The following is a 27,338-nucleotide window of genomic DNA, read 5'->3' as shown; positions in this document are numbered from 1 at the left end:
CCCGGCGTATTGATCTCACTGATGCGTAAGGTTTCTTTCTTTATGTTTAGACCCGCAGAATCTTTACGCTCTTGTTTCCTCGTAGTCACTTCTCTGAGTGTCACAGGGCCACTGACACAGGCACAGCCTTGTTCTGCTGATGTAAAATTGTGTTTATTTTACATTAATGGGCTTAATATTCACAGAGAAAGATGTAAAAGTGCAAACCAAAGCCAATGCAGCTGATACCTGGAAGAGAACCACTCAGGAAAATATAATAAAGCCACATTACAGCCAAGTGAATGGGCAGTGACCTGCTAAATAGTACATAAGAGTAGTATATATTAAGATAAATGTTCAGAAAATACAAAATCCATTTAATTTACAGCCAAAAGAAAAGCTAAAATAAATGGTTTGGAGCATGAGTAGCTCACACTTGTTTCGTTTTAGTAAAAGTAACTCATGGTGGCAAAAATGTTGAGAATCTGGGCCCCACGAGTTCAGATAGGCGTGATTTACAGGCGGAGGAGCCTATCAGATAAATGTGTTTGTGCTAAAACAACAACAAACACTGAGCTCAGTAATAGCCGCAGTGAATGGATTGACACACAGTAATCACACACACAGATGTGGGCAACTAGGGCTGGACAATATGCCCCAAAATGTGTATCACAATTTTGTCATAACATATCAAAACTAGATGCTTGTTTGAAGTAAAATAAAAAAATATCTGTTTTCAAATGCTCATTCTTGGTCTATATTAAACTAGTCAAACAGTAGATATGTACATAGACTAAATTACTTTTATTTTATTGTCATATTGAAATTAGTATAGAGTATCATGTCTTTTCCTTAGTATCAAAATTGAGTTTGATATCTTTGAAAATGAATCATTATTTGTCAATTTGACCAAAATGTCACAGGGATCAGATCACAGTTGAGTTTTTATCTCCCATATTACCCAGCCCAAGGCGCAATCCAAACCCCACACAAAAAGACCATTGGACTTATCCAGTAGTGATGTGTGTCTGACCTGTCGTTGAGGCAGCAGTAGATGATGGGGTTGTACATGGTGGAGCTCATGGCCAGCCACATGATGAACAGATAGACCTGCTGGATGTAGGGCTGATCGAACATGTTGGGGAAGAACTGGTGCAGCAGGAAATACACATGGTACGGCAACCAGCAGATGGCAAACGTACACACCACCACGATCATCATCTTCACCACCTGAGGGAGGGCCAAACAGAGCAGAGAAGGGGTCAAAGGTGATCAGCATCATCTCACAATTGTGCTTTTTTAAGAGCTGTAATGTCAGATAGTTATCGTCGAGCAATTTTAACTGGAGACCTGCAGCAGAAGAGTGTCATTTTATCAGTGAGAAGAGCCGTCGAGCTAAAACGGTTCTGAGCGATGAAACTATTAACTCTATGAACTGGGACGATGGAGCATGCAACTTATTGCACACCTGGGTCAGACATTGATCTCTCCCTTCTGTCTGGTAAATCCATGAGCAGAGCCTCCGAGACATGTCACCACTGCCTGACAAAAAGATGTACTTGTTTTGTTATTGTTATGTATAGTCAGTTTAAATGAAATAGATAGAGCAGTCAGACCAAAAGGTTTAGGCTGTAACAGTGCAGAAAGATTGTTATGAATGTATTGCCTTTTTACTTGCCTCTACAATTTAAACAGAAAATTGATGTTGAGTGGATAGCATGACCAAAAATAGATATTGACGCTGCAAGGCATTGTGGGTGGAGCTCGCATGTATTGTTTCCTATGGAGCGCTCCACGATGTAGTGAAACCTGTGGACTGTGTTGTTGTTTAGCTTACCATTTCCAGAGGTGCGTGAGAGTGAGAGATTTAACGAGAAGAAACCTTAAAGGTGCCATAACATGCTTTTTTTCACGTTTCGTAGTCTATCCTAAGTGTATAATTGATAATAATAAGTGTTGTGCAACACCCTTAACATAATAGTTAAGAAACATCACCCAGACCTTGGACCCCCTCACCAACCCGGAAATGCAAACGGCTTGGTTTGATATTCGCCCCCACCCTTGCGAAGAGCGATCTGGTTCCCCCGCCCAACCTGTGACGTAGTCTCAGAGCGTGTGTGTGTGCGCCGCCCACCCGTGACGTAGTGTGTGCCCCACAGCTGTGTGCTGTAAGCGCCGCGGTGCGCCGCGGTGCGCCGCTCCGCGCGAGTGAGTGAGAAAGAGTCTACTTTGAGACTAAATAAATCTGGTGTTTATTCTACAGCGTGCGCAGAACAGATATATCTATATATCTATAGATCTAATATATATATATATATATATATATATATATATATATATATATATATATATATATATATATATATATATATATATATATAAAAGTCTTATGTCCATCGCGCTCTTATTTCCTGTTTTTTCGGTATCGGATAGAACTTCTCTTCGTTTATTTTCCCGGTTGCTGCATCAACTGCCACATAAACCTTCACCATTGTGATAATAGTAAAGAGTGCGATATCATTAATGACGTTTTGGGCCTCTTTGAACCGTGTTTCGTCGTAAATCGAAGCAGAAAAACTCCGGGGCTTGTATGGTGAGACACGGGTTAGCCTGGAGCAGCGCGGAGCCGGGGGGAAGGGGGCGAGGCGGCAGGCGGGAGGGGGGTGGAGAGGGGGGAGGGGGGTGGAGAGGGGGGAGGGGGGATGGTGACGCGTGCCTCGGGTTATGACGCGGTCTTGCCCCACCGCCCGTCAGTTTGGAGATTGGAGGAAAGGAGATAGTCTGTAATATAGCTAAACACTGCGGGAATCAATAAATGAAGCACAAATAGCAATGTAAGAAGGTTAAAAGCTCTGAAAAGTCGATTTTGCATGTTATGGGACCTTTAAGAGAAGAGAGTGAATAAAGTCAAATACAAATCTAACGCTGGATGACTTTATGTGGGCGATTTGATTTGAACGTGTGGTGTGGGTGTTTTCTGTGTGTGGTTTAGGTACTGCACCAACATTTCTGCTGTAAAGTCATATTCTTAATCAGTGCACACTGAGCCACAGTTTGCTCTGACAGCCAACGAGCTAAAATGCTGATTAAACATTTCCAAACTAATTTTTCAAAGTAAAATAACTGACTCATTTGCACTTTTCTGATATTGAACACCGTATATTTTACAGTGCAGTAATGTAACTTTAAAAACTCTGAACATTACATTTTGTGCTTTCTTTCACAAATCCCAAATAAGTTTTATTTTCTATTATTATTTCTTTGTGATATGTACTTTGAAAATACCAGATTTGTTTTTTATCATTATTATCTAATATTTTGTCCTTTGAATTACAGTAACATCAGTTGTAATATGTAACTTATGCACATATTTAACAGTGAAAAGCAGACAGGTGGCAGGTAATGCACACTCTGTAAGACAAAAGTATGTGTACTGTCAATACTTGCTGACTAAAGAGAGTGGACATAGTCAGTTGTTTTTAATTGTTGACTGTGTGCAATTGCGACATACATTGTATTCTTGTAAATCAGACACTGTAGATGGAAACTAGCTCTCTCACCCCATTGTGTCACTGACAACCTGTTAATTGGTGCGTACGCTTTGAAATGTGAACGCTCTAGAGATACAATTGTTGAGCTTCCACCCCTGTTATTTCAATCAGCACCACGCCATCTCGGCTTTTACAATACCTCCGCAGGTTCATTGGCTTCCTTTCCCCCCCAAGTGTCATAAAAGATAAATGGTACAGCGGGATGCGTTCGAGGTCTGCACGCTTTGCTTCCTCCTATTGCTTAGCCTGTGTCAGAGGCGAACGCATGCGATAAGAGGACCTGCTACCCACAGTCAGATGTCAATGTAAAGCAGGGAGAGGTATCGTTAGTGGTGCTGGACAGGAGTATTTGATATAGACAGGAAACTCGTTAAACTGAGGGGCTGGCCATGTGTCACTAATCAGACGAATGGAGGAACACGTTGGTGGTTATGGGATTTTTAAATCGTGGAAGTAATGGCTCACAAACTCAAAAGGTGACCCAGCTCTGTGCATATTGTGTCCTTGGGCATGACACTTCACCGTCCAGTTGTCTTGTGTGAGTGAGAGTGTTGGGTGTGCTCAGAGGAGCTTTTTTGATTGTGAAATTTAGGCTTTGAACTGCGCTGAATTAGTGAGAAAAATAGAAAACGCAGCTTTTATAGTGAGTGCATGACATGTGCTATTTTGTCCTTCTCTATTTTGTGATAAAGGTTTAATCTTATAAATAAATGCATAAAAAACAGTGAAACGAAAAGCTGTTTTACACTATGATACAATGCAATCCAGTGTGATAGCATTCATAATATAATACTCTGATTAGACCAAGACCAAGTTAATACATTTTCAAGAATTCTTCCCAACACTGGTGTCGTTCCACACGTTGGCTCCATTGATTTTTCAAAAGGAGAGTTAGCATTAGCCCCCAAGCGTATGAAAATCTAAGGCTGGCTCTTTAAACATTACCGCGTGTGGAAGTGTGCGTAGCTATTCTTTAAACATTCTAGGAAGGGTCAATACTCCTGTTCCCATACGTCTAGCTCAAACCAGAACCACCTGAGGAATGAAGTAAATCATTAGTGGTGGATACACGGTGTATAAATATGTGCAGGGCTGGACAGTTTCTTTTATGTAGAGATCGTCTCATTATATCAAGAAGCTGGGCATCAGCGAGGTGCAGATACAGCAGGATCAAGGGCTTGTGTCATCAATATAGGGCAGATAAGACGATCAGGAATGCATTGTGGTCGCTGCTGTGGTGAAGTAGATTTCATCCCATTTGTAAATATGACAGAGCAAGCAGATTGTGGAACTATGAGCTGTATTGTTCCTGGAAGAACCTGTGTTTGTTTTAGTTGTATTGGTTGTTCACTTCCATTAGCTGTGATTGGCATGCTCTTTAGTGGTTTCCTTGTTCTTGCTTTAAACCAATTAAGGTTTAGAACAACAAATGTATGAAAGTATGACACACTATGAACCAGCTGAGGTTCTGCAAGGAAATTTCCAATTCATTTTTCAATAGCCTTTTAAAAATGATCCAATATTAATGCTTGATGGAGGCTAATTAATAACTTCTGTTTACATTTTTCAAGTCTAAGGGGAACATCAATGTGAAATTTACTTATGGAATCTTGCTGACTGCAGCTCCCTCATCACTGATGCATACTTGATTAGCATCTGAATGGACTGGTCCCGCCCCATGTCTTCAAAATGCATATGTACAATATTTTGAGGAAAAAACTCCTCTTTCAAACCATCTCTTACTTTCTCTTCCTAAATACAAATATACATCCATAAAGAGCTCCAAAGAAAAGGATGGAAACAATGTCTCTCTTAACAGAGGCTTGTTTAAATGGCAAATTGTGTCATTTCAGTATAAACTATAAAAATCATTGGGAAATCATATTTACATACTTACTATCCTGCCTTCTTTTAGACAAGATTATTTTTATATTGTATTTTATTGCTACTGCAAGTCACTTTCCTCTCAGATCAATCCATACAGCCTAACTCTCAGACCCAATTCTAGTATCGATAAGTGACGTACGTTGGCATGATCCGATATAGTTCTTCTATTCCCGAGGCGTTATAGGTCAGTCCCCTTCACATTAGATTGCTTTGGCAGCGCTCACCTTGCGCTTGGCGGTCAGCTGCTCCTTGTACCGGTCTGAGGAGTCGCCTGGGATCTCGCTGGCCCACAGAGACAAGCCCACCACCAGATAAGCACAGCCCATCACCAGCAGAGGCAGGAAGTAGATGAGGATGGCCACGCACACGTAGTACCTGCAACCACAGAGGGAGGAATGTGTAGTACAAATCACAAGCCAGCGAGTAAAAAAGTATCTATAGGTGATTTACAAGAGGCAGGAAAATGTATTTGAACTAAGAAGGATTTGAATTATGTTTTGTTCGAGCCAAATTGAGATGGAGCCAGGGACATGGAGCCAGGGTGCCCTCGTGGTCAGCATCTTTTTTTTGGTTTAATATTCAACCTTTGTAAGACAACAAGACAACCAAGGAAAATCGCTCAATCTCCGCTCCAGAAACCGATCTCCGAGGACGACTGGTACGCAGCATCACTGTGAGCTCTCACTTATAACTTGCCCATGGAGATAACACTCTTAATCGTTTAAGCTCTAAGGCCTTTCTTTGACACTTCCTCAGTATAAAATAGTATATAATAGAATTTGAAGTGCAGTTGCAAGTTACATAGTGAATCGTTTATCTAGTGACCGTATACTATGTTCAAAGTGTGCTTAAATAAATCACATTCTCAGCTTCTCGAGCAAACTTACAATGAACTTACGACTTTTGACTTCAACCAAATGATGTCGGGCCAATGCATTAAGTATCACACCACAAATTTGAGCAAATCCGTCATTCATCAAAATCAATCATCATTTGTTTTATTATTGCACCGCTTCCCTTGTCCTGCTGCTTCAACAGTTAATTTACAGTTCACCGTTAAATTTGGATTGGCACTTTGCATACTTTGCCGATTATCTGCTTCATCAGATTAGCTCGGCGTTAAATGTCCAGTCTCTGTTCTGAGGCCGTGATTAATGCTTTGCAAAGTAGACAATGGCCATTAAATACCCCACACGCACAGATAGTGAAATTGTTCAGTGAGTTCAAAGCTGCTCACGGGATAGCCTGTTAGCCCGGTGTGAACCATTTCTCATTTAATTAAGCTCAATTATGTAAATCCAAACAGCAGCGTGACAGTTTCCGCACACACTGGAAATATTACATATTTAAGACGGATTTAATGACATAAACAGAAGATTAATTGGACACTGCCTTGTATCTTTTGAATTCTGATTTAATTAAGAATTTTCTAGTTAACAAAAGGCCTGTACTGTATGTTTAATTTAGCTTCATTGTTAGCTGTATTTAAAATGTGCGTTACCCCCCCCCCATTTCTAATCTCACCAAGCACCACATATTTACATTTGTGTATTGTAAAGTGTTAGTGTTTTCCCCTAAACAGCATGGGTTTATATTGTATGAGCAGTAGTTTGTGACAAAATCAGACCGCTGCACTCTGTCTGCAGCTAATAATTAGGGTGAAGTTTGTTGAGCTGATACCAATATTTGTCTTGCTGTTGTTGCCGATTACCGATATTTACTGATGTGAGTTGCCCTCTTTGGCCAGTCCATTGGAACTATAGCGGAAAAATCCTTAGATGTCCAGAAAGCCTTTTTTCCATAGAGTGCGGGCCACATACAGCTTTAACAAAGTTTGGATTTTGTGGTGATTTACGCCTTTTTTCAACCCTTTTTCTGATTCAAAATGCTCCTTAAAAACAGGTTTCACTCTACGAGCTCTCTGTGATTGGTCAGAGCGGTCACGTGTACACCAGTCGCATCAGTTGACTCTACTTCCGGGCCACACGGCTGCCGGCTATAGCTAGACGCTAAAGGCTAAATTGGTGACATGCGTTAGCGAGCACGGCCCATTGACTGGAATGGACCGCCATCTTGGTTCCTGGGGGCGTGGCTTTACCCGGGACGGCAAAACTCTTGGCTCAGACATTAGTGAAAAGTGCTTTTGAACTCATCACGGTGACTATTTAAGATGCTCAGAATATATTAGGAAAGTGAGCGATACATGTGGTATGAAGAGTTTAAAAGGAACTAGTTCTGTTTTCACGTTTCAAAACAGTAAACATCAGGTACAGTGTCATTTATTTTTCGACGGCGGCTGCAGTGTTGCGAGTTCAAATCCCTGCAATTATTTCAATTTCCTGCATGTCCTTCCTTCTCACTCACCCCCCATTTCAAACTCCTTTCTTATCTAATAAAGCCTTCGTGCCAAAAAATCCACATAGTCTTCTTTCATTTGTTTTAAATGAGCTTGTTTTTCTCATTCATTAATCAGACAGTTCTAACCCAATTAGGAAGTGCTTTAAATCCCACATTCAAAGCACAAGCCTCTTTTCCTTAACAATTTCACATAACGCCGACATAGTGCTGTTCATCTTCATGCGTGATTGGGTCTAATCTAATCTGCATAATTAATCTGGAAGTGCCCTGATATGAAGCACCATAAAGACCAGCAGGGACGCACGGAGCATGCTCAAGTCGTCTTTCACAGTGAAGCCGTGGAGAATCGATCGAGAGCAAACAGAAGCAGAGCCTGTCCACCCAGAAGAGCTTACAGGGACTGCTCTGGATAATCCCCAGCTATAGCACACGGGCACAAGCATCACAACCATCTGCTCTTTCTTTCTTTTCGAGTAGGACCGGCAGTACCTCGTGTGAAAAATAACGTTAAGAGGAAGTTTAAGTTTTGCCAATTTCTCAAAACAACCACAAAACTAAAAGATGATTAAAAAAAACTTCTGGACGATGTTTGGTCTGTCTGGGGCCGGTTATATCTTCACAAACTAAAATGACTTGGCATCATTTATATGGGAAATACACCATGTTTTTGGCACAGAACTTGTGTCTACATGATGGTGATTCCATTGGTAAAACTATGAAAAAGAACCAACTTTTTGTATCCATCCTAAGGAAACATTAATGATACAAAAAAAACAAGAAACACACTTTTTCTCTTGCTCTAAACGTATAAGTAGTGAGTTTTATCATTGCACACTGTCACTGCCGTTCAAGTCAATTTGTGGTTCATCATTTGTTCATGTGTTGGTGTAAAAAAGCAGACGGGCTCAACAGAACAAACAGGAAATGGTACATTTTAAATAAACCATTAACCTGACAGAAGCCAGATTGATGTGAAACACTGACTTTTACACATGACAAAGCAATCTGGGATGGCTCCTGTTAAAAGCAATCTGGTAAAGGTGAAACGTTCAGTTGAGTACTTCAGGCTGATTGGGCAAAGCATCACAACAGCGGGACAAGGTGATGAATCAAACTTCTGCTGAATCCAGAGAAAAGACATCTATCTCATCCACAAATAAACAAAGCGCTTCCCTCTGCTCAAAACTTAAATAGTCTGCTAAAAGAGTATGTTTTATGTCCAGCGACGTCACCGAGTTTTGTGATTTACGTATTGATTCTGCCCAAACTATAATGTGGCCCTGACGTTGGTCCGATGGGTCTGATTCAAGACTTTGTGAAGCAGATATCAGAAGAATTCAGATATGTGACATTTTCGTATAAAAAGATGATGTGATTTCTTTTTTCTAATGCAGCAAAGACAAAATATAGCTGCTGTCGTGTTGGGAATATTAGTGGTTTACATGGTTTAGTGCCAGGTGTAATAACTCAGCCTTCAGAAATAATGAACGGCAGAGAAACTAAAGGAATGCAATTAGTGTTTCAGAAATCTGGTATTTGTCCAAAGTAGCTTGAGTTTTGTTGACTTCTTCCCGCTGCTTTAACTCTGTGTATGTTTTAGCTCAAGTGCTTTGTCCAGGCTTATTTCGAGTCAGGTTTGGGACATCAGTCACATTTGAGTCACAAAAAAAGCCTTTTCTGTTGGTTTCATCATTTAAGTAGAAACATGTCTTAGTAGTGCGTATTATGATCAGGTTTATTGGTTATTGTAGCCTACATCCCTTGGACCACCTTGACTAGGCACTGCTCATGTTCTACAAATCGTATTAAAAAAAAGAGCAAATCAATGTTAAAAATCTGATTCAAATTGTGTAAGTGAATTGGTCCTGAAACTAGATCATTACAAAAGAATGATGAGCAAGTAAAGATACTAAAATAACTGAGAAAGGTGAACTTTGATCGTGTTTTCAGTGACTTGAGAAAGTAATTACCTGGGAACATGGGGAAGAAAAATGGGGAAGCACAAAGTCTTGAGACGTTTGAATTCTGTGGGAAAATGCTCTACTTTGAGTATTTTGTGACATGTTAAAGTGCACATTTTTCACTTGTTTCTGGAGATACTGTGGTCTCCAAATTGCACATTACTGTCATGTTTTTGGGCCTGTTCTTATAATGAGGCATTGCAGACTGCGTTCAACATCAACATTTCCTTTGTCTATGGCCTGTGCCCGTGGGTCTGGATGACCACAGGCGTCTGTAGTAGAACTCCTCCCTTCACAACATTAAAACATGTTTTTAACCAGCACATTATCGTTGAAGGTGGCACGCGGCTCCTCTCTGACTTAGAGGTGTTTTACCTGACAGTATAAGTTTATGCACATTTAACATCCGTCAATAACAATGTATTTTATCTGTGAATTAATTACACGTATTTCCCACTAATGCGTAACACTAGTATGTTCTTTAAACCACTTCTTAATTTGTGGTGCTGAAATGCTCTGCTGGTGTTTGTTGTTGTTTGGGAGTGTTTTGTGATACAGTTGTGTGTTACTTTATGTGCAGTGAACAGAAGTATATACCAAAAGTATATCATGAAGTACCAACATGTATTTGAGGAAAGTGACTGTATTCTGGAAACCCCCACGGTACAGCGACTGGAATACTGTTACTCTAACTACTATTACTAACATGAGTCTTCTGAAAAAGTATTTCTGACACATGTATTTAGTTACTTCAAATGGTTATGTGTGACCTTTAATGTAATTTAAATACATAAAGTACTTGTAAGTATTAGTAACAAACACTGAGTGGCAGGGGAAATAACAAACTAGGATTTCATGCAGTCACTTTGGTGGTGAAGTAAGTAATGACTATACTCTTCTGAACCACAGCGATCATTGTTCAAAATAAGACTACAATTTCAGAGCGATAAAAGCATTTTTTGTCATCAACCGAACATGTACTTCATCAAGGGCAATTTCAAGTTGTTGTTTTGTTCGGAAAAAGGCTATTTTCTTGTAAGACAGAAGGAGAATAAAAGACCATGAAGGCTCATTCAAATGAAGCTAGATGATATAAAAATCAATGGTAATCACAATGATAATCAAATGCATCACACTGAATACATTTGTTTAATGAGCACTAATGGCAAAGACACTCCTACTCAACATGTGCCCTTTTAAACCCACATTCAAATAGATGGCCAGTATAGCATTGCAATTCAAACTAAATACAAATAATAAATAATGTGGGAAGCAGAGTACTTCATCACTGCAGCCAGAATGAACGACAAAGACCCCAGTACACTGTGCAATCATAAACATCAACTGCAATACTATGTTCAGAGGTGTAATCTTTGACGGCAGGTGGTAAACTAGTAGTTGAAGTCAGTTGTCATGTGTCTTGTTCAGTGTTGAGCTATTCGGAGGTGACTTCAGTGCTCTATCATCAGTGAACAGAGCCTGATAAGAGCCGTCGCAGTCGCTCTGTGGTTGTGCCGTGGATGACATATGCATGAGCCGCTTCTCCTGTCTGAAGCATCGTCACATGATTGCACAACCACACTGTTATCAGCCTGATTCAAGAGCTTTCTCCGAGCCGCAGACAATCCAATGGAGGGTGAGGAGAATGCAAGAACCAGAGAGGAAAAGTTAGCATCGGCATAGTTAGTGTCCAAGTCTGTGTGAAAGTCCCAGGAACCAATGCAATATAACTGACTTTGATTTGATATTATAACTACAATTACTTATAGGGCAACTGTGCTTTATATTTACACTTTGTTGTAACATATGAATAAAGCAAACACCTTTAATTAATAGTCTTCTTTTTAGGGAAGATTTTGTTGGAAAAGGCTTGATACTCAATAGCACTTTAAATACTACAACGATAAGGAAAAACATTTTAATATTACAAACCACATTTCCAGTTGTTTAGAGAACTTTTGGAGTGTCCCAGCTTGTTCAGGAAAGGTCAAATTTTGTCCAATTTAAGATAAGATAAGCCTTTATTTGTCCAGACAATGGGGAAATGTCGGTGTTGCAACGCAAGTAGATATAGAAGTAAAAGAGCAGATAACTTATAGGAAGCTTTAAAACACACTCTTAATAGAAAAACTCTTAAAAACAAAACTCTTAAAGACAAGAACCTCTCATATTCTTAATAAGGAATAGAAAGAAAAAAGAAAAAGAAAATACGGTGATTTTTTTCAGCATCAATACTTCAAATGATCATGTTGTTCCAATCCTAGTTTAAGTATAACAAATACTTTTGACAAACGTGTTAAGGAGCAACACAATCCTGAATGGACTTGTTTACTGGTTCTCAATGGATGGAGAGCACATTCCTTGTTCATGTCTGTGCACAATTGTGATGGCCACTAAATACTACATTTATCCTGGGAATCGCCACATAATACAACATCTGCATCGGGCTCCGGTGCCAGGCTCGCCCACACAGTTCAGTCTGAGCGCGCCCGGTTCCGTCGACAGCAGCAGGTGCTTCGCGTGTTTGCCACCTGATAATTTCACACACAATTCTCAGATTGTCTCAGAACACAATGAACAGCTGCAGATGAGCTCTAAACCACACGGGAACGTTCAGGCAAATCCACACATCAACACACTGATCGAGTAAAAGAGTACATTTCATTATTACGTATTAAGTAGTTTGAACAATATAAGTCCCTTTATCTGCTTTTTACAGTTTTTAATGTGTGAACAAAAACGACACACAGAACAGATAGAGCTAAAGAAATAAAGGCAAACAAAAGATGCAAAGAAGCTATAGCACATACTGTCCAACATAATTGTCTCATTAAGTCCAAAGTTGGTCAAATTTGTCCATATTTTTTCCATTTTACATAAGCATTTGTGTTTAGTTTTTTGCTCTACCTTTAGTGATATTTTTCTAGCATGTTTCAGTTCTGCTGTTCTTAAACTGTGCGTTGCAACATAAACTAAGGTTCTATCATGTTATTTTATCTTATCTTATTCAGTGTCACTATCAGACAGTAGCATTGTTTGCATCGTATTATAAGAATTGATTTCAGGGCAGAACAAAATGAGGTGAGATTGACACAAGTCAATAGTGAGTTAAAAACACGAGGCAGAAAGAGCAGCTGTGCACTGCAGGCTCTAAAGTCACTATAGCATGTGTTGATGTATTTGTGAGCTGTATTGATTTCTTATTACAGAGGCTGCCATGTGTTTGCTTTGGTTTTGTAAGGAGCTCAGCGGGACAGTGGAGGGGGAGTGTGAATGTTGCACCACAGCTCACCTATCACACATTATTATTATTATATATATATATTACAGGTCATTTTCACACTATGTAACGTTGATGTCATTTGGATTATGTGGCTTTTTTTTATTGATTCTAGAACACGGGTGTCAGAGATATGGCCCGGGTCTACAGGGGGGTGTAAAAGGTGCATTGTAACCTCAATTAACAGTGATTGCACCCTCATTTCAAGTGTGTTAAATAATGACACTTAATGGAAGAGTGTAATCTTCGCACCCAGTTTGGCCTGGATCCGAGCCTTGTGTTTGTGGATGTTAGAGCTGTGCTAATAGTGGCGCTAAATACAAGAAAACATCACAACAAGTGCAAAAGCTGGACCGATCAGGAGTTACAGGTAAAGACACAGGTCAGGACTCTCTGCAGAGTGTAATAAAGCATTAAAATAACATGTTGTGAGCTCTGACCGCCATGAGTCCTGTGTCTACAGACATAAATATAAGAGAGGAGCTGGACACTGGATACAATCAGAAGGAACTCATTTGATTCACTACTAGGGATCTCACGATATCGAATTGTAGCGTGACGATTATTGTGAGAAAAAACATCACGATGTAACGATTCTTCATGATTATTGAGACTGTTTCTAAACAACAGTGAAATATAAAATTACCTATATAAGTATGTGACCAGCTTTAGGACACTGACATTTCTGAAAGACAAAAAGGTTATTTAAATTTAGATATATTTTCTATAGATTGATCTAAAAATACTTAATTTTGCCTCTAAACTTGTCAGGATCATAATAATTTGGTTCTTACGAATATATTGTGACCTGAATAATCACAAATATCAATTCACCTAATATTCTTCACATCCCTATTCACTACATATATAGTTTATTATCTCTGAGCTTATGCTATAAAACATAGTGAGCTCATTTTGCAACAGCCAACATGTCTCAGCAGAACTCATATCATATCAAGTCCATATTCATGCACTGTTACTAATGCATGAATATGGACTTTCACATTCTCCACAAATAACTATTGTTAGTTTAAATAAAGCTATTTCCTTTTGTACAAACGTTTTACTTTATGTTTGGGCTGCGACAAGGTGGAATTAAACCAGGACCAAATCAGAACTAAAAGTCTTAAGCCAGAGAGAGAGAAACTGTCTGCAATGTCTATGTGTTTTTGTGTTAGTGATTTGAAGTGTATCTGGTGCAGCTTTATAGTCATTTTACTTTGAATGAATAGTACAAATGCAATGAAAGATAACTTTTCAATTTTTGCATCTGATAAAAGAACACAATCAAGCTGCTGGGCATGTTAAAGATAAAAGACTATAATCCACTCTGGGGTGAATCAGGATCCGTTTGTACACTGAACCCACAGACAATAAGCCTAAATTCACAACATTTTAATAAAACACCGCCGGGCAGCGAGGGGAAAACTCTGTATATGGATCAGAAATGAATGGAGATAAATTAGAAATGTTCTGCGGGCTGGATGGGGAGGATATTTACAATGTGTTCATTCATCCTTGGTACAAAGAAATGAACTGTATGGATGTGTCCAGTTCATATCCTGGTGTCGTCCTGATCCAGCCCTGCTTTGCTCTAATAGTCCCACTAGTCCCAATTTTGAAGTGACCTTTTTTGCTGTTGATGGGGTTGTTGCCAGTTGATTTTGTGGTGTAGGTAACGAGCAGAATCAAAACTGAGCTCAAAGTTTAATTCCATCAAAATGAGCCCAACAGAATCGTCTTTTTTGGGTTTGACGTTCTTCCATTTGTTCCACCAATTTTTTTTTTTTTAAATATATTTAAAGTAATGTTCGCCTGTTTATTATTGAACCCTTATACTTAAAAAGTAGACATAGAAAATATTGGATAGTATTTTGATTAAAACATTTTAATCATTCATATTTGATGGCTTTCTATTTGCTTTCACTGGGAAATTAAGCTATGATGACATTTTACTTCATGTAATCAATAAATAAACTCAAATTTATGTTTGTTTTTGTTTGTTTTAGGGACTAGTAAGATCAAATTGAACACTTACTATACCTTTATACCCAACGGTTAGTCAGTCAGCACTAAGGCCACTGCCAAGTCCAGGAAGAGCCTGTTGCACTTACCCACTGATCAAGAGTTTGAACTAAAAGCTTTAGTCGAGTTTTGTCTGGGATATTAGTTTAGTGAGGGGGCAGACGAGACCAGGTCCGTTGTTAAAGATACAAAAGCTCCACACATAAGGTGGAGGCGTCGAAGAGAGTGTCGTGGTAAAAGAAACATACGCCCGGCACAGACGTGTGCAGAGGCAGATAGTGCGCTGACATCTAGGGACGGTCAAACATGGGAAAGAATCAATCTAAAAGCGATTTGCTCGTCCCGGAGACGCCTGTCACGCTGGCAATGTCACATACATATGGGAAAGAGTGTCTGGAGTGTCTGCCAGTGTGGTCCAATAGATGTGGTTTTCCATCTGGCAAATCACTAAGCACGGACAAAATGTCAGCTTTTCATGATTCATGTCAGCCAAATTGTTCAATTGAATGAATAGAAAAGAAGGTTTTGTGATTTCTGTCATGTCTTTGTGATTTAAATGCTTTTTTTCCCTGTTGTGTGGAATTGCCTTGTGTATGAATGTGCTCTACAAATAAACTTGCCTTGCTTATACATAATATTTGTCCACTTATCCATTTGCAGTGCTTGTTCTGACTGCATGTATTGTTTTATCATAGTTTATATTTTACTACTATTTTTTTTGCCATGTTGCAGAATATTGCCAAAGCAAGTTCCTGTTTGTGAATTTTGTTCACTGACATTGGCAATAAACATTTTCTGTTTCTGAATATTATTAGCAATTTGTATGTTTTGTGTCCGTGCTACACTTTGGAAACGGTTTATAAAATGTGTTAATAAATAAAGTGGATTTTGATTTGGACCTCAAAGTCTAGTTTTACTATTGTCAACAACAGTAAATTATAACCCATTACTTTTCAAACTTCATAAATCTTTCTATTACAGCCTCTATTTGATCCAACTAAGAAGTAATACCAGCTGTAAATTTAGTGCATCATGTTGTTCTTATCACAGCTTCATTTGAACAAAACACATCATGAAACATCTTCTTCCCCCCTTTCCATATTACCCATAATTCATTTTGACAGTCAATTTAGCTTGAGTGAGTCTTGTATGATGCAGCTTGCAGACTCCGTGTCCATATAGGTCCTTGCTTGAACGCTTCAGCCCCAGTGATAGATGGCGCTAGGAGACGAGACGCTGCGCAGTGTCTGGGAGCTGTCACAAACAAGCCAAATCAATATTCCACATGACAGAAGTGACCGCTGTGAAAAGGGAAGATGTGTTCATTTCGGGGCCTTGGCCTTCAAGACACGAAGACCCTCAAAATACACAATACAGTGAAAATGAATTAGAATTGATTCACAGGGGTTTACAGTATTGGGAACACGGGTGGGAATCTATCTCACAATTTGATTTGATTACAGTTCAGAGGTGTGTGGCTTGATGTGCACCTAACAGATTCTATGATTGTTTATCCATTAAAGCTTTGTGGTGCTCAACCCATAACCAGGCAGCTAGATAGGAGATGTCTTTACATTCTCTGTACTGTCTGGTCACAGTTTGCTCATTTCAGAGACGCAGAGACTCTCATACTAAGCTACGAGCCTTTAAATGCAAAACTTATCACCTTTGAAAATAAGGAGTGTCTACTTGGGTTCTATGTTCACTGTTTAGTTTAGTTTAGTTTATTAAGATCCCCATTAGCTCCTGCAAACCAGTTGCTATTCTTCCAGGGGTCTCCTCAAATTCATTACATACATTTCTTTATATACCCCACCCACACACACACACTAACACCCCTAAACACAAAACACACGCACACATACCTCACACACACACACACACACACACACACACAAAAGCCCAAGGTATTATATATATATATCTACCTACATACATACAGTATATATACATATACATATAAATACACTCACATAGATACATATACATACATACATATACATACACATAATACATACAGAGTGAAAAAGAAAACAGCAGCTCGTTTACTAAAACAAAAACAAAAACCAACAAAATAACAATTACATAAAATTATTATTAGTTATACTACCATCATTACCATAATTAGTAATCAAATTTTAACTCCATCCCTGAACTGCAGTATGGCACAATTAAGAGGAAACTGAAAAGAAGTTGTGAATGAAATTGTGTGGGACATATTAAGCCATGATAATGTAAATCAATAAACTGAGACAGTTTGAAAGAGGTGAGTATACGCTTTCATAATGGGCGACTTCATTCTCGCTACAGACGTGGATTACACTTGGAAGCACTGCCAACTCCATTCAATTCAGTGTTTGCTCTGCTCAAATTGGTTCTTCAGCACACACAAGTAACATTTGTAAGATGTGAAATGTCCATAACTACACAAGGAATAATGTTGGTAATACCAGTCCTATTCAAATGGCAACCCGCAGACTAAATCTGGCAAAAACAGCACGGTCCCATTGTTTGAATGGGAACAGACTCTGCGGTTGTCCTTTGTGCACTAAATAGTAATACAAATGCTTTTAGCGTCAACTGAACCAGATGTTGCGATGCCATTATAATATATTAAGACCATATAGTCCTGGTTCAGATGTTGTGGTCTAGACCTGGTCAAGATTCGATTAGATTAGGTCAGGTACATTTTAGTTTTGGCTAAAATCTTAAATTCAAACCTGGTCAAGTCCTGGATCTGCTTCAATAACATGCATGGATTAAAGTTAGGTTATTGAATGATACTCTTTGCTTAGTCATTTTTATTTGATACAGGAATGTTGTTATGTCATACCCCATACAATATACCATATATAGACCATCTATATAGCCCATTCATTACTATTGTGTATTTATTACTTGCAGAAAAGTGGATGGTATGAAGAATACATATAGAATTTACCTTCAAAATTAAAATAATACATTGCAATATTAGTATAAACATTTATTATTTTTACTTTCTCAAAAAAAAAAAAAGAATGTATTCAATTTGTATATAAGCTTACTTTTTTAAGTCAGGCCTAATTTAAACAGAACATTTCAATAATAATGATATATTATCTATGGACATACATAGTGAGATATGTACGTATTATCTGGGGTAAAGCATTTCTTTCACTGTTCTATGCCAGAATACATATATAATAATAGTGCACTTAAGAAATACAAATCACATCATCTCACACCTCGTCATTCCATTTGCACACTATACCTCAGAGGTGAAATGTTTACAGCCATGATGAACTTGTAAGGGTGCCTGTATTTTACTGCATGTGGGAGTTTTGAGACTTGTACATAATTAATGAGCGTTTTGGCAAAGGGCAGCTGTACTTTTGACTTTAGCTGTCTGCGGTCTAGCAAACAGGGCACCACTTATCCCAGCACCCTGACACCCATACACCAATTTAGTGTGAAGGCTACGTCTGTTATTACACCCAAGTGTCCCTGGGCTTGAAGATGCGGGTAAACACTGGCGTATACATTGGCCTTTATTGATTATCTGTTTGTGTACGTTTCTGCCCTCTATGTCATTTTAGAGCATCGATTGGCTGTCTTTTAACCACAGCAAGTAAACAACATATCATGCCTTACTACATTGTAACTATACTATTTTTTCTTAGTTTTTCATTACTGTTGAGAACTGCATTTTGGTCAACTCTGTAGTTTTTAAAGTGCAATAGAAATAAAGTTGGATTGGATTATTGTAAGAGTTTTGGTCGTACATTAGCACTATATTTCGGTTACTGTTACATCCCTAGTTGACAGCAGGACACTGGCTCTTTTACTTTTCAAAGTGTTTTGGAGCGGAAATAATGACATTCATTATATAACCAGGTAGTTTTAGCAATATATTAGTATTGTTGTTCAAGGCAGCAGAGCAAACTCAGTGGCAAAGTTCCTGACATACGAACAATTGAAGGTTGAAATCCTTTTGTTGGGACCTTTCTGTTTGGAGTTTGCTTGTTTTCCCTTGTGTCTGGTGCTTCTCCTTTCTGTGCACACACCACTGCTGATCCAGGTCTTAGAGGAGTGTTTTCTTTTCAAGTAATGCTATCACGCTGGTGTGATGGGTCTATTCCACCGCTAACTTTATCTTTGAAATGTTTTTATTTATTGTGTAACCATAAAATGACCTTTTGTGCTAGTCTGTGAGTAATGATCCCACAAAGCTTAGCATAAAATAAACACGTGTCATTCAGTCAATGAAACAGGCCAAGCAGAGGCATCTGCATGAAAGTCTTTTGGAAGCCAGAGTTGTTTACCCACAGCAGCTCCTCCAGACGATGGCATCAGCTTCAAAAAACACCAAAGTCCGTGAGTAAACATGCAAACACAGTGCCATATGCTCAAAGCGTGAGATGAGTGCTTTAGTGCAGTATGTATTCTGCTCTTTCTTTGACTACATGGTGCTATGCTTACTTCAACATCAATGGTACAAGAGGAGACAATCGTAAAACAGGCTTATTTCTGTATCTCAATAGTTCACAGCCTTTAAAGCAAGTCACTCAAATGCATGTAACATAATTAGCTCGTGTTATAATGTTCTTTATGCCTTACAAATTCTAACTAGGTTTATAATACTTGTCATTGTGTAATTTATTGAAATGATGCGTCATGATTATTCTACATATATCTGGTTGTAAATGTATTCTGCAAGTGCTTCAGTTTCTTGGTGAACGATGAATAATGATTTCTTTTCAGATTTGGGAAATATTCACAAAAAGTGGTGTTTATAATTCCATGGCGTGTTCAATTTCATTTTTCTTGATGCCAAGCTACAAATGGTGCCTGCGTGGTACAATGGTGGAGTGATTAGAACTCTTGCCTACCAAACAAGGTCTTAGGTTCAATTCCTGGAGTGGAATTATGCTTTCTCTGCTACTTAAACTTCTCACATCAACCTTACACCTGCACTGTGATAATTATCTCTGTAAGTATTCCTCAGGATGCTCAATGTCATTATATTGTTCAACATTTTCTTCATTGATCAAAAACACCTAAACTTTGTAAGTGGCATATCAACTTACTTTACTGTAACTTGCTGTTTTTATTTTTTTAAATAGCTGTGCAACATTTTTTAACCCTCCCAACATGTGTTAATTAAAACAATGAACTAAGTGCAGGGCTGTGGGCAGTTACAAGGACCCCCTATAACTGTCTACAGCTAAGCACTTAAGCTTCACATGTAGGAAAGGCAGGATTACTCAGACATTCATGAATCAATCAATCAAAAGACTTATTTGAGTATAAGCCAACGATGAAGAAAAACCAATCTAACATGCTTAAGAGCTCCTTTAACTTAACCTGCCCTTTAACTTAACCTGTCCAATATCATTTTCAACTCCAGTTCCACACCATTTCTCTCAGTTGTCTTAGGGTTGTATGTAACGGTAAGAATAAGTGCGATGGCGACCACATGGTGCACATTACTGCTGGTAATCGTTTCCTGTTTGAGAGACGGAGGCTGGAAACAGTGTGGTGCTGACCAGAGCGGCTGCATATGTGCGTCAGTGTGTGGGAGTCTTCACATATCGTACCAGAGGACAGCAGTGCAATGCTATAGCCCGTCCTTGAAACTCTAATAGAAATGATTTAGTGAGAAGACTTGAATCCATCCAATCGTTAAACGTTAATATGAGAAACAAAGAACACGTCTGACACAAAACTTACAACACCCTGACAAGCCGTAAATGAAATAGATCAGACCAGTGTCACGTCGAAATATTTTCTTGGAATTGACAAGAATTGAAGTTTAAAGAGGGCCAATTGTGCAGATCCGATGGTGTGATTGACAAGTGGATTAGCCAATAGGGACTATATGTATTTTAAACAAGCCTTTTGGTTTATCTTTTCATCAAATAAGCTGCGTTCACGTGACATCACAACATTCTAAAACTTATATTTTAAACTGAGCTGGAGCAAGTCAGAGTTCAATTATTAAATTTGCTTTTATAGTGAAATTATTTGTTCACAATAACCTCTTTTAGACTTTAAGAAATAACGTTAATATGCCAGGTTTGTGGAGCCAATCTCAAACAAATAAAGATCATGTTCAATGTTTGTGAATTTGTATTTTAGGTGTTTCTTCCAATGCAGAGGCCAATGCATTAGTCAGTCTGTTGCTCTATTTTCTTGTTTAGTCATTTCATGTTAATGTAACCCAGGTTCAAAGCGGGCTACACTGATGATGATGATCCTGTCGGGAGAACGCCTTGTGTTCCTAGCAGCGCTCCATACAAGCCCCGTTTGCTCCTCTCCTGTCAGAAGTTGGAAGAGAGGCGCAACAGGACGGCTGCACAGGAGCCCATTACCACTGCTGTTGTAGCCAGGTAGAGATCGCTGTGACTAATTAAAAAGGGGATTGGCCATGTTTGCTCAGTTGGGTGCCACACTTTTGATGGCGAGAGCCCACAAAGAACCTGGATATAAACTTCTGCGGTCTAGTAGGAGGCTGTCATGTCCTTAGAGCTTTCTCACTACTCACATTCACACTGTGCTAAGCACTTAAAAGACATTCTCATTTCTTTAGTAGATGTGTGACAGTGTGAAATGGGGAAGAGAGACAGTGGAGGACATGCAGTACACTGTCGGAGTCGGGATTCGAAGTCTGCCTCATACACTATTTGGTGAACAGTCTAGAAGAGTATAAATGTATAAAATGTACATTTCATGGCGATATGTTTCTGCCACACTATTATAGCTAAAGGAACAACATCTACAACACTGCGGCCGGCTGTACTCGGAGCCAGGCATACGCGTCCTGTGCCATAACCACTCGACCACCGGGCATATGTGGGCATACGAGTCCCATAAGCCTTTGCAGCAGGCGCCCCTTCCCACCAAAATGTACCGACTTGATTTCAGCAGCGACAAATGAGCGGGGGAATGGAACATGTGGCTTTGGGAAACACATGAAAGCGAGAACACTGTTTTATGAGCATTTGAACTACGCTAAACGTGGAGCTAACAACAAGAAACCAAACTCCTGTGATGATTCTATGTGAGGAAAACAAGTGCAAAACCTGGACAGATCAGGAGCTACAGGTAACGTTTGACACAGGTCGTGTAATAAAACATGACAGAGCGAAGCTGCTGTGAGCTCCGACCGCCCTTATGCCTCTGTCCACACTAATGTGACAGTGACAGATGAGTTGGACACTGTGACGATAAATACAATTAGAATACTCATTGTTTTCACCAGACAGCATGAAAATATATAGATTATCACTAAGCTTAAGCTGCTTAAACCATCAAAAATAATAAGCTCATATTGAGTTTGAGCAGAAACAGCCCACAGGTCTTTGATATCAGCATTCATATCAGAAATAACATCATAAGTCCATATTCATTGTCCGTAAAAAAAAAAGGTTTGAGAACCACTGTTTCATACTAAATATTTTGTAAAGTACTACACGTACTTGCCCTTCAAGTCTGAAAAGAACAAAAACAAAACCTCTGCCATAGGTGTCCTCTTGACGCCATAAAATATGATTAATTTATCTGGAACTGGAGCTGACTGTGCATTTATACTTTTATTAAGTGGTTCATATGGAAACACGAGGGACGGGGACAACAGGGAGCTTTTAGTGGACAAGATTCACACAATAATTCCCAACCTCGGCTCAGCTTTGATCATCAATCTTATCGGGCAAAGAGTCCAAACTGCATTACTGAGGTGGCGAGCATCATTTTTCACTGTGCGACATAAATAAACTCAGGATCTAGAGCAATCAAGCAGCCAAGTTCCCCGAAAGCTCGTATTTTATGGCTGTTTTCCATTGGCACACAATCAAAATATCAAGGGTTTGTGATAAGCAGTGCTGGAAGAAGTACTCAGTATTGTTACTTAAGTAAAAGTACAGATAAAGGAGGATAAAATATCAAGTACTACATACAAAAATCTACCTAAGTAAAGTACATCGTAAAAATGTACGTGAAGGGTAAAAAGTAAAAGTAATACACAGAACTATTAAAGCATCAAACTGTATTATTGTCATAAACTAAAAAATAAACCCCTGAGCCATTTCTGCAGGTCAAAAACCACGAGAAAAAAATATTTTACTTTTCAGTTCAGTTCAAAATGTGGTGGAGTAGAAAGTACACTCTTAAATGTAGTTTCCACTTTAAGATTTACTTAAGTACAAATAAAATGTCACTTTTTCACCACTGGTAATGGTGGAGTTAAAGGCTTGGACTTAAAAATATGATAATACAATATAATTATACTAAATAATAAACAAAACACCTGAAAATAGATTGTTGGTGCTGTGGTATCAGGGAAAATAATGCAACTGAGCACATAATAAATCATAAATACACCTATAAACGTTTAAAGCGTCCGCCACCTGCTTTTATCCACAGAAATGTTATTGCTTTGTCTGGACTGTCCCATAATATGGCATTAAACGTGTATCTTGCTTTGATTCAGTTACAGTTTTATTTCATAGCGGTTCAGCAGGTGACAACACTGCATTCTGGATTATGCAGTGAGAGGCAAAAACACATGAGCTCAGAACACATCTTAAAGTGAAAGAGCTGCTACAGTCTAATAACAAATAAGTCAACAACTCTATAACAATGAATATTTAGTTTGTACTTGACATCTAAAAGTAGAAAATCAGGAAAACAGTTGAACAAACCCAGATAAACAACAGAACTCTGCAGCGACAGTCACAGTTACCACCGATACAGGCTTTGGGATCACACACGGTTGAACTGTTTACCTTTCTGTCCTTCAAATATGATTCTGACTCATGCGTTGAGGAGCTTAACTGTTGTGTGTCAGCTGAAGTGGCCTAAACCTCTAACTGAAGCGCGCAAACAAGCTACTGTAGCTAAACTCTGCAGTCGGAGCGACAACGAGAATTTTGCTCAAAACTTCACCGAGAAAATATAGTGCAAAGTAGTAAAGAAACACATTTAGTCTGTTGTGCTGCTCGTTCTCATGCCACTCAGTCAGAATGTTGAGGAGCATTTTTCAATTAAAAGAATGTCATGCCTTAAAAAACATGCTTTCTTATTGTGAAGTGAAGGGAGTGGCCTGTTTTAATAAAATGTAAATATATGATTATATTTGTGTGATATATATTATCTGCATAATGATAATATTACTGTATTTGTGTGATATATATATTATTATCTGCATCATTAGTCTAGGAGGTGAAGAATGTTTACCCTCATCTCCCCCAGGAACGTAGGTAAACATTCCCCAAGCTCTTATCTCTAAGGAAAATACCAAGACAGTTGTAAAGATAAGTGCTGGATGTCGAGTTAACCAATGAGAAAAGTGACTATTATGTGTAAAATCCATAATGTGAAATAAAACCACTTGCAAGAGGGGGAAAGGCCGTGAGACTTGTGGGTCATCGGGCTGCACACAACAGCCTGATGACCCGGCCGGTCTTTCCCTTGCAAGCCATACAAAGCCTGACGTTTCTGTGTCGTTTTATATTCTAAGTTGAATTATGTTCTTTGACGGAATAGCATTGATCTATGTGTAATTTCTTGACACCTGTCCACAGATGTAACCTGTAACCTGGCCTGTTGCCACTGTCCAATGCTCTCTACATGGATTTAGAAGAAAGTGCCTCGTTATTATTGTTCTACTTTTACTCCTGTTTGACTTCTACGACGTTTCCTGTCACTTACTGCATGCAACAGGCGTTTGAACAGTGCAATCATGAACGAGCCTTTTCAGAGTGCTCAATCAGCTCCTTCAGCACCACTCAGAAAAGAAACGGTTCTTTTTGGGACTTAAGGAGGACTTCCTGGAGGTTTGAAAGCTCTCTGGTTCCTGTCATCTGCATAACTTTACCACTATAAGGTGAGAAGTGTGATATAAAAATATGTTCTCATCTATTTTTGGAGGGTTGATGAAACATGATATTTGGAGCAAAGGGGACAGGACGGCCTCTGCCCAGTCAGGGTAAAACAACTGTCCACAGCGTTTAGAAGGACACTGGCACGATGAAGTCTGCCTCGTACACTCATTTGAGTATGTATACAATGCACATTTCATGGAGTTAGATTTCTGCCACACTATTATAGCTAAAGGAACAACATTTCCATGGAAACAAGCAGTTTTATGGAGTCAGGTTCAGGGAGATGCAAACGTGCTCATAGTAACATACACACGCATGCATGTTTTTTGTAATTTTCTGGTTTTAAGTGACAAAAAAACACATATTCTGTCTTGTTACTATGTTCTATGCTCTGAAATGCAATGCTCAACCAAAATATATTGATATTTTTACCAAATTATTCAGCCCTGCTTCAGTGGCTCACTCACATGCACACCGAAAGCCAACTATAATCTCATTTATGGATAAAATCATTTAATCAGGGGTATAACAGAGGATTTGTTCATAATTAGATTTTTGAACGTGGATATAAACGCAGCCGAGTTTGTCAATACTGATTTGATGAGGGGGATACGGGAAAGATAGAGGAATTTGTAGAAAAGACCATTGGATTTGTGGTATAACACCATTTACACGTTTCTCTCTTTTTGTTAATAGTTCATGAATTATTTTTGCAGCTTCATCTTTCCTTTATCACTAGACAGTAGTTTTGTATTGATGTTGAACACTATTTAAATGAACAGTGTTTTTGCTCACACCTCTACAATGCTACACTTCAGTATGCCTAGTACTCTAATATGATTAGAGTCACATATTGGCCTCACGTTGTGGCCATTCTCGTCTGTGTGAGAGGATTAGCGCAGATTGTTCGAGCCCTGAACCCAGCACAGTGAACAGATGGGGAGATGAAAACCCGGCTTCCTGAACAGCGAATGCAGACAGTTTTTCCCCCCACAAACTCTAAATGACTGAGCACCATGGTCAAAATGTTGGATGATAAATCTGCAGTTTCCCCAAGTCACTTCCAACTTGCCATAGACTGACAAATGCAGAGTTGTGAGATGCGGCTAAATGAAGTGCTTTACTGTGCAGTGCGTCACCAGCGTGTGTTATGGACTATACAACCTTTTAAAGTGCTATTAAAGGGGAAGCTACAGGAGGCCTTAACATGAGTGTGAAAAGCTACAGTACAGTTCACTTCAGCATTTCACCTGAACTGCATTTGACAACGAAATGTAAAGTATTGTATTAAAAAAATGAATAGGTGGTATAATTTCTTGCATTTTTCATCCAAATATTCTTGTTTTATGTTTTGTTTTGTTTTTTAATAAAGCATTTGCTGGACAAAATACATGCAAATATTGTCATAAAGTGAGGACCAATGGTTTATAGCGCAATTTTGAGCAATTTCCAGCGTTAGACAGGCAGACAGCGTTAACACAGGCATAAGTAGATGCTGCGTTCGGGGCTCATGGTCACTCAGCAACCCGGCCGGTCCTTCGGCTTCAATTACTGCTCTTTTTACACATTTGAATAACCCATGTGGCAGGGCAGTGTGGAACTGTGATCTGTGTCTCACTCTGAATTGAGTTGTTCACATGAATCAATCTGGAATGTTTTTCACCGAAAGACATTGGGACGTTAAAGATTTACACTGATTGGTGAAAGCGCCACAAAAGAGGAAGAAGCCGAACAATCTAAATTGAGTTAAATCCAGCAGAGAGTCACCTTTCTTATCCACAAATGTACAAAGCATCATTATGTGTGTTTACAATCATGTACACTACATTTTAGAGACATTTGTAGTCAACTTCCCCATTTCCCCATTGAATTTCCCCATTGTTTGACGAATAAAGGTTCACTTCTTCTTATCAAGAGCTGTGTATCAGTTTATGTATGTATTTATCGAGTGTGTACGTTGTGCCCAAGCGGTGTGTAAAGCCCCGTGCCGACTCACATCTTCTTGAAGTCACAGGAGGTGTACTCGGGCCAGTCGATGTAGCAGACGACGCGGCCAGGCAGCTGGTCCGTGTCGGAGTAGTAGTACTGAGGAAAGGCCAGGAGCATAGCCAGGACCCAGATCACCACCACCACCACCTTGGTCTCCGTGGACGACATGCGCTGCTTCAAGGGGTGGATGATGGCCATGTACCTGTCACACAAAACACAAGGCTAATGGAGCGGCTGATACACACAGCATCTGGACAAAACACCTGCAAAGTCTCTGAAGAGAAGAAGCTTTGGGAGCCACAAGCTTTGAGGACAAACTGCATCACACAGTCATGTTTATGTAATGATTGAATGTTCTGAAGTTTCAGCCTGTTGTAGGAAATCAAAAAGATGTACTCCCCGTTCAAACGTTGTTCAATAAAGGAATATGACTGTACCAGAGGTGGAA

The 27,338-nt window shown here is 39.2% G+C and overlaps 1 protein-coding gene across 1 annotated transcript in view; it reads right to left on the bottom strand.

Moving 5' to 3' along the window:
* Positions 1 to 27,338, bottom strand: part of tacr1a (tachykinin receptor 1a) — a 68,074-nt gene that overhangs the window by 7,841 nt on the left and 32,895 nt on the right. The window contains exons 2-4 of the mRNA XM_072433689.1: positions 26,898 to 27,092; positions 5,642 to 5,792; positions 1,013 to 1,209 (exon numbers count right to left, since the gene is read on the bottom strand). Of these exons, the coding sequence (XP_072289790.1) occupies positions 1,013 to 1,209; positions 5,642 to 5,792; positions 26,898 to 27,092 (543 nt within the window). The remainder of the gene's footprint in view (positions 1 to 1,012; positions 1,210 to 5,641; positions 5,793 to 26,897; positions 27,093 to 27,338) is intronic.

Source organism: Eucyclogobius newberryi, unplaced genomic scaffold (genome assembly GCF_026437365.1).
Source record: "Eucyclogobius newberryi isolate DKJ021-1_F unplaced genomic scaffold, fEucNew1.0.hap1 SCAF_6, whole genome shotgun sequence".
Lineage (NCBI taxonomy): Eukaryota > Metazoa > Chordata > Actinopteri > Gobiiformes > Gobiidae > Eucyclogobius > Eucyclogobius newberryi.
This window is presented reverse-complemented; position numbering and strand designations above follow the sequence as displayed.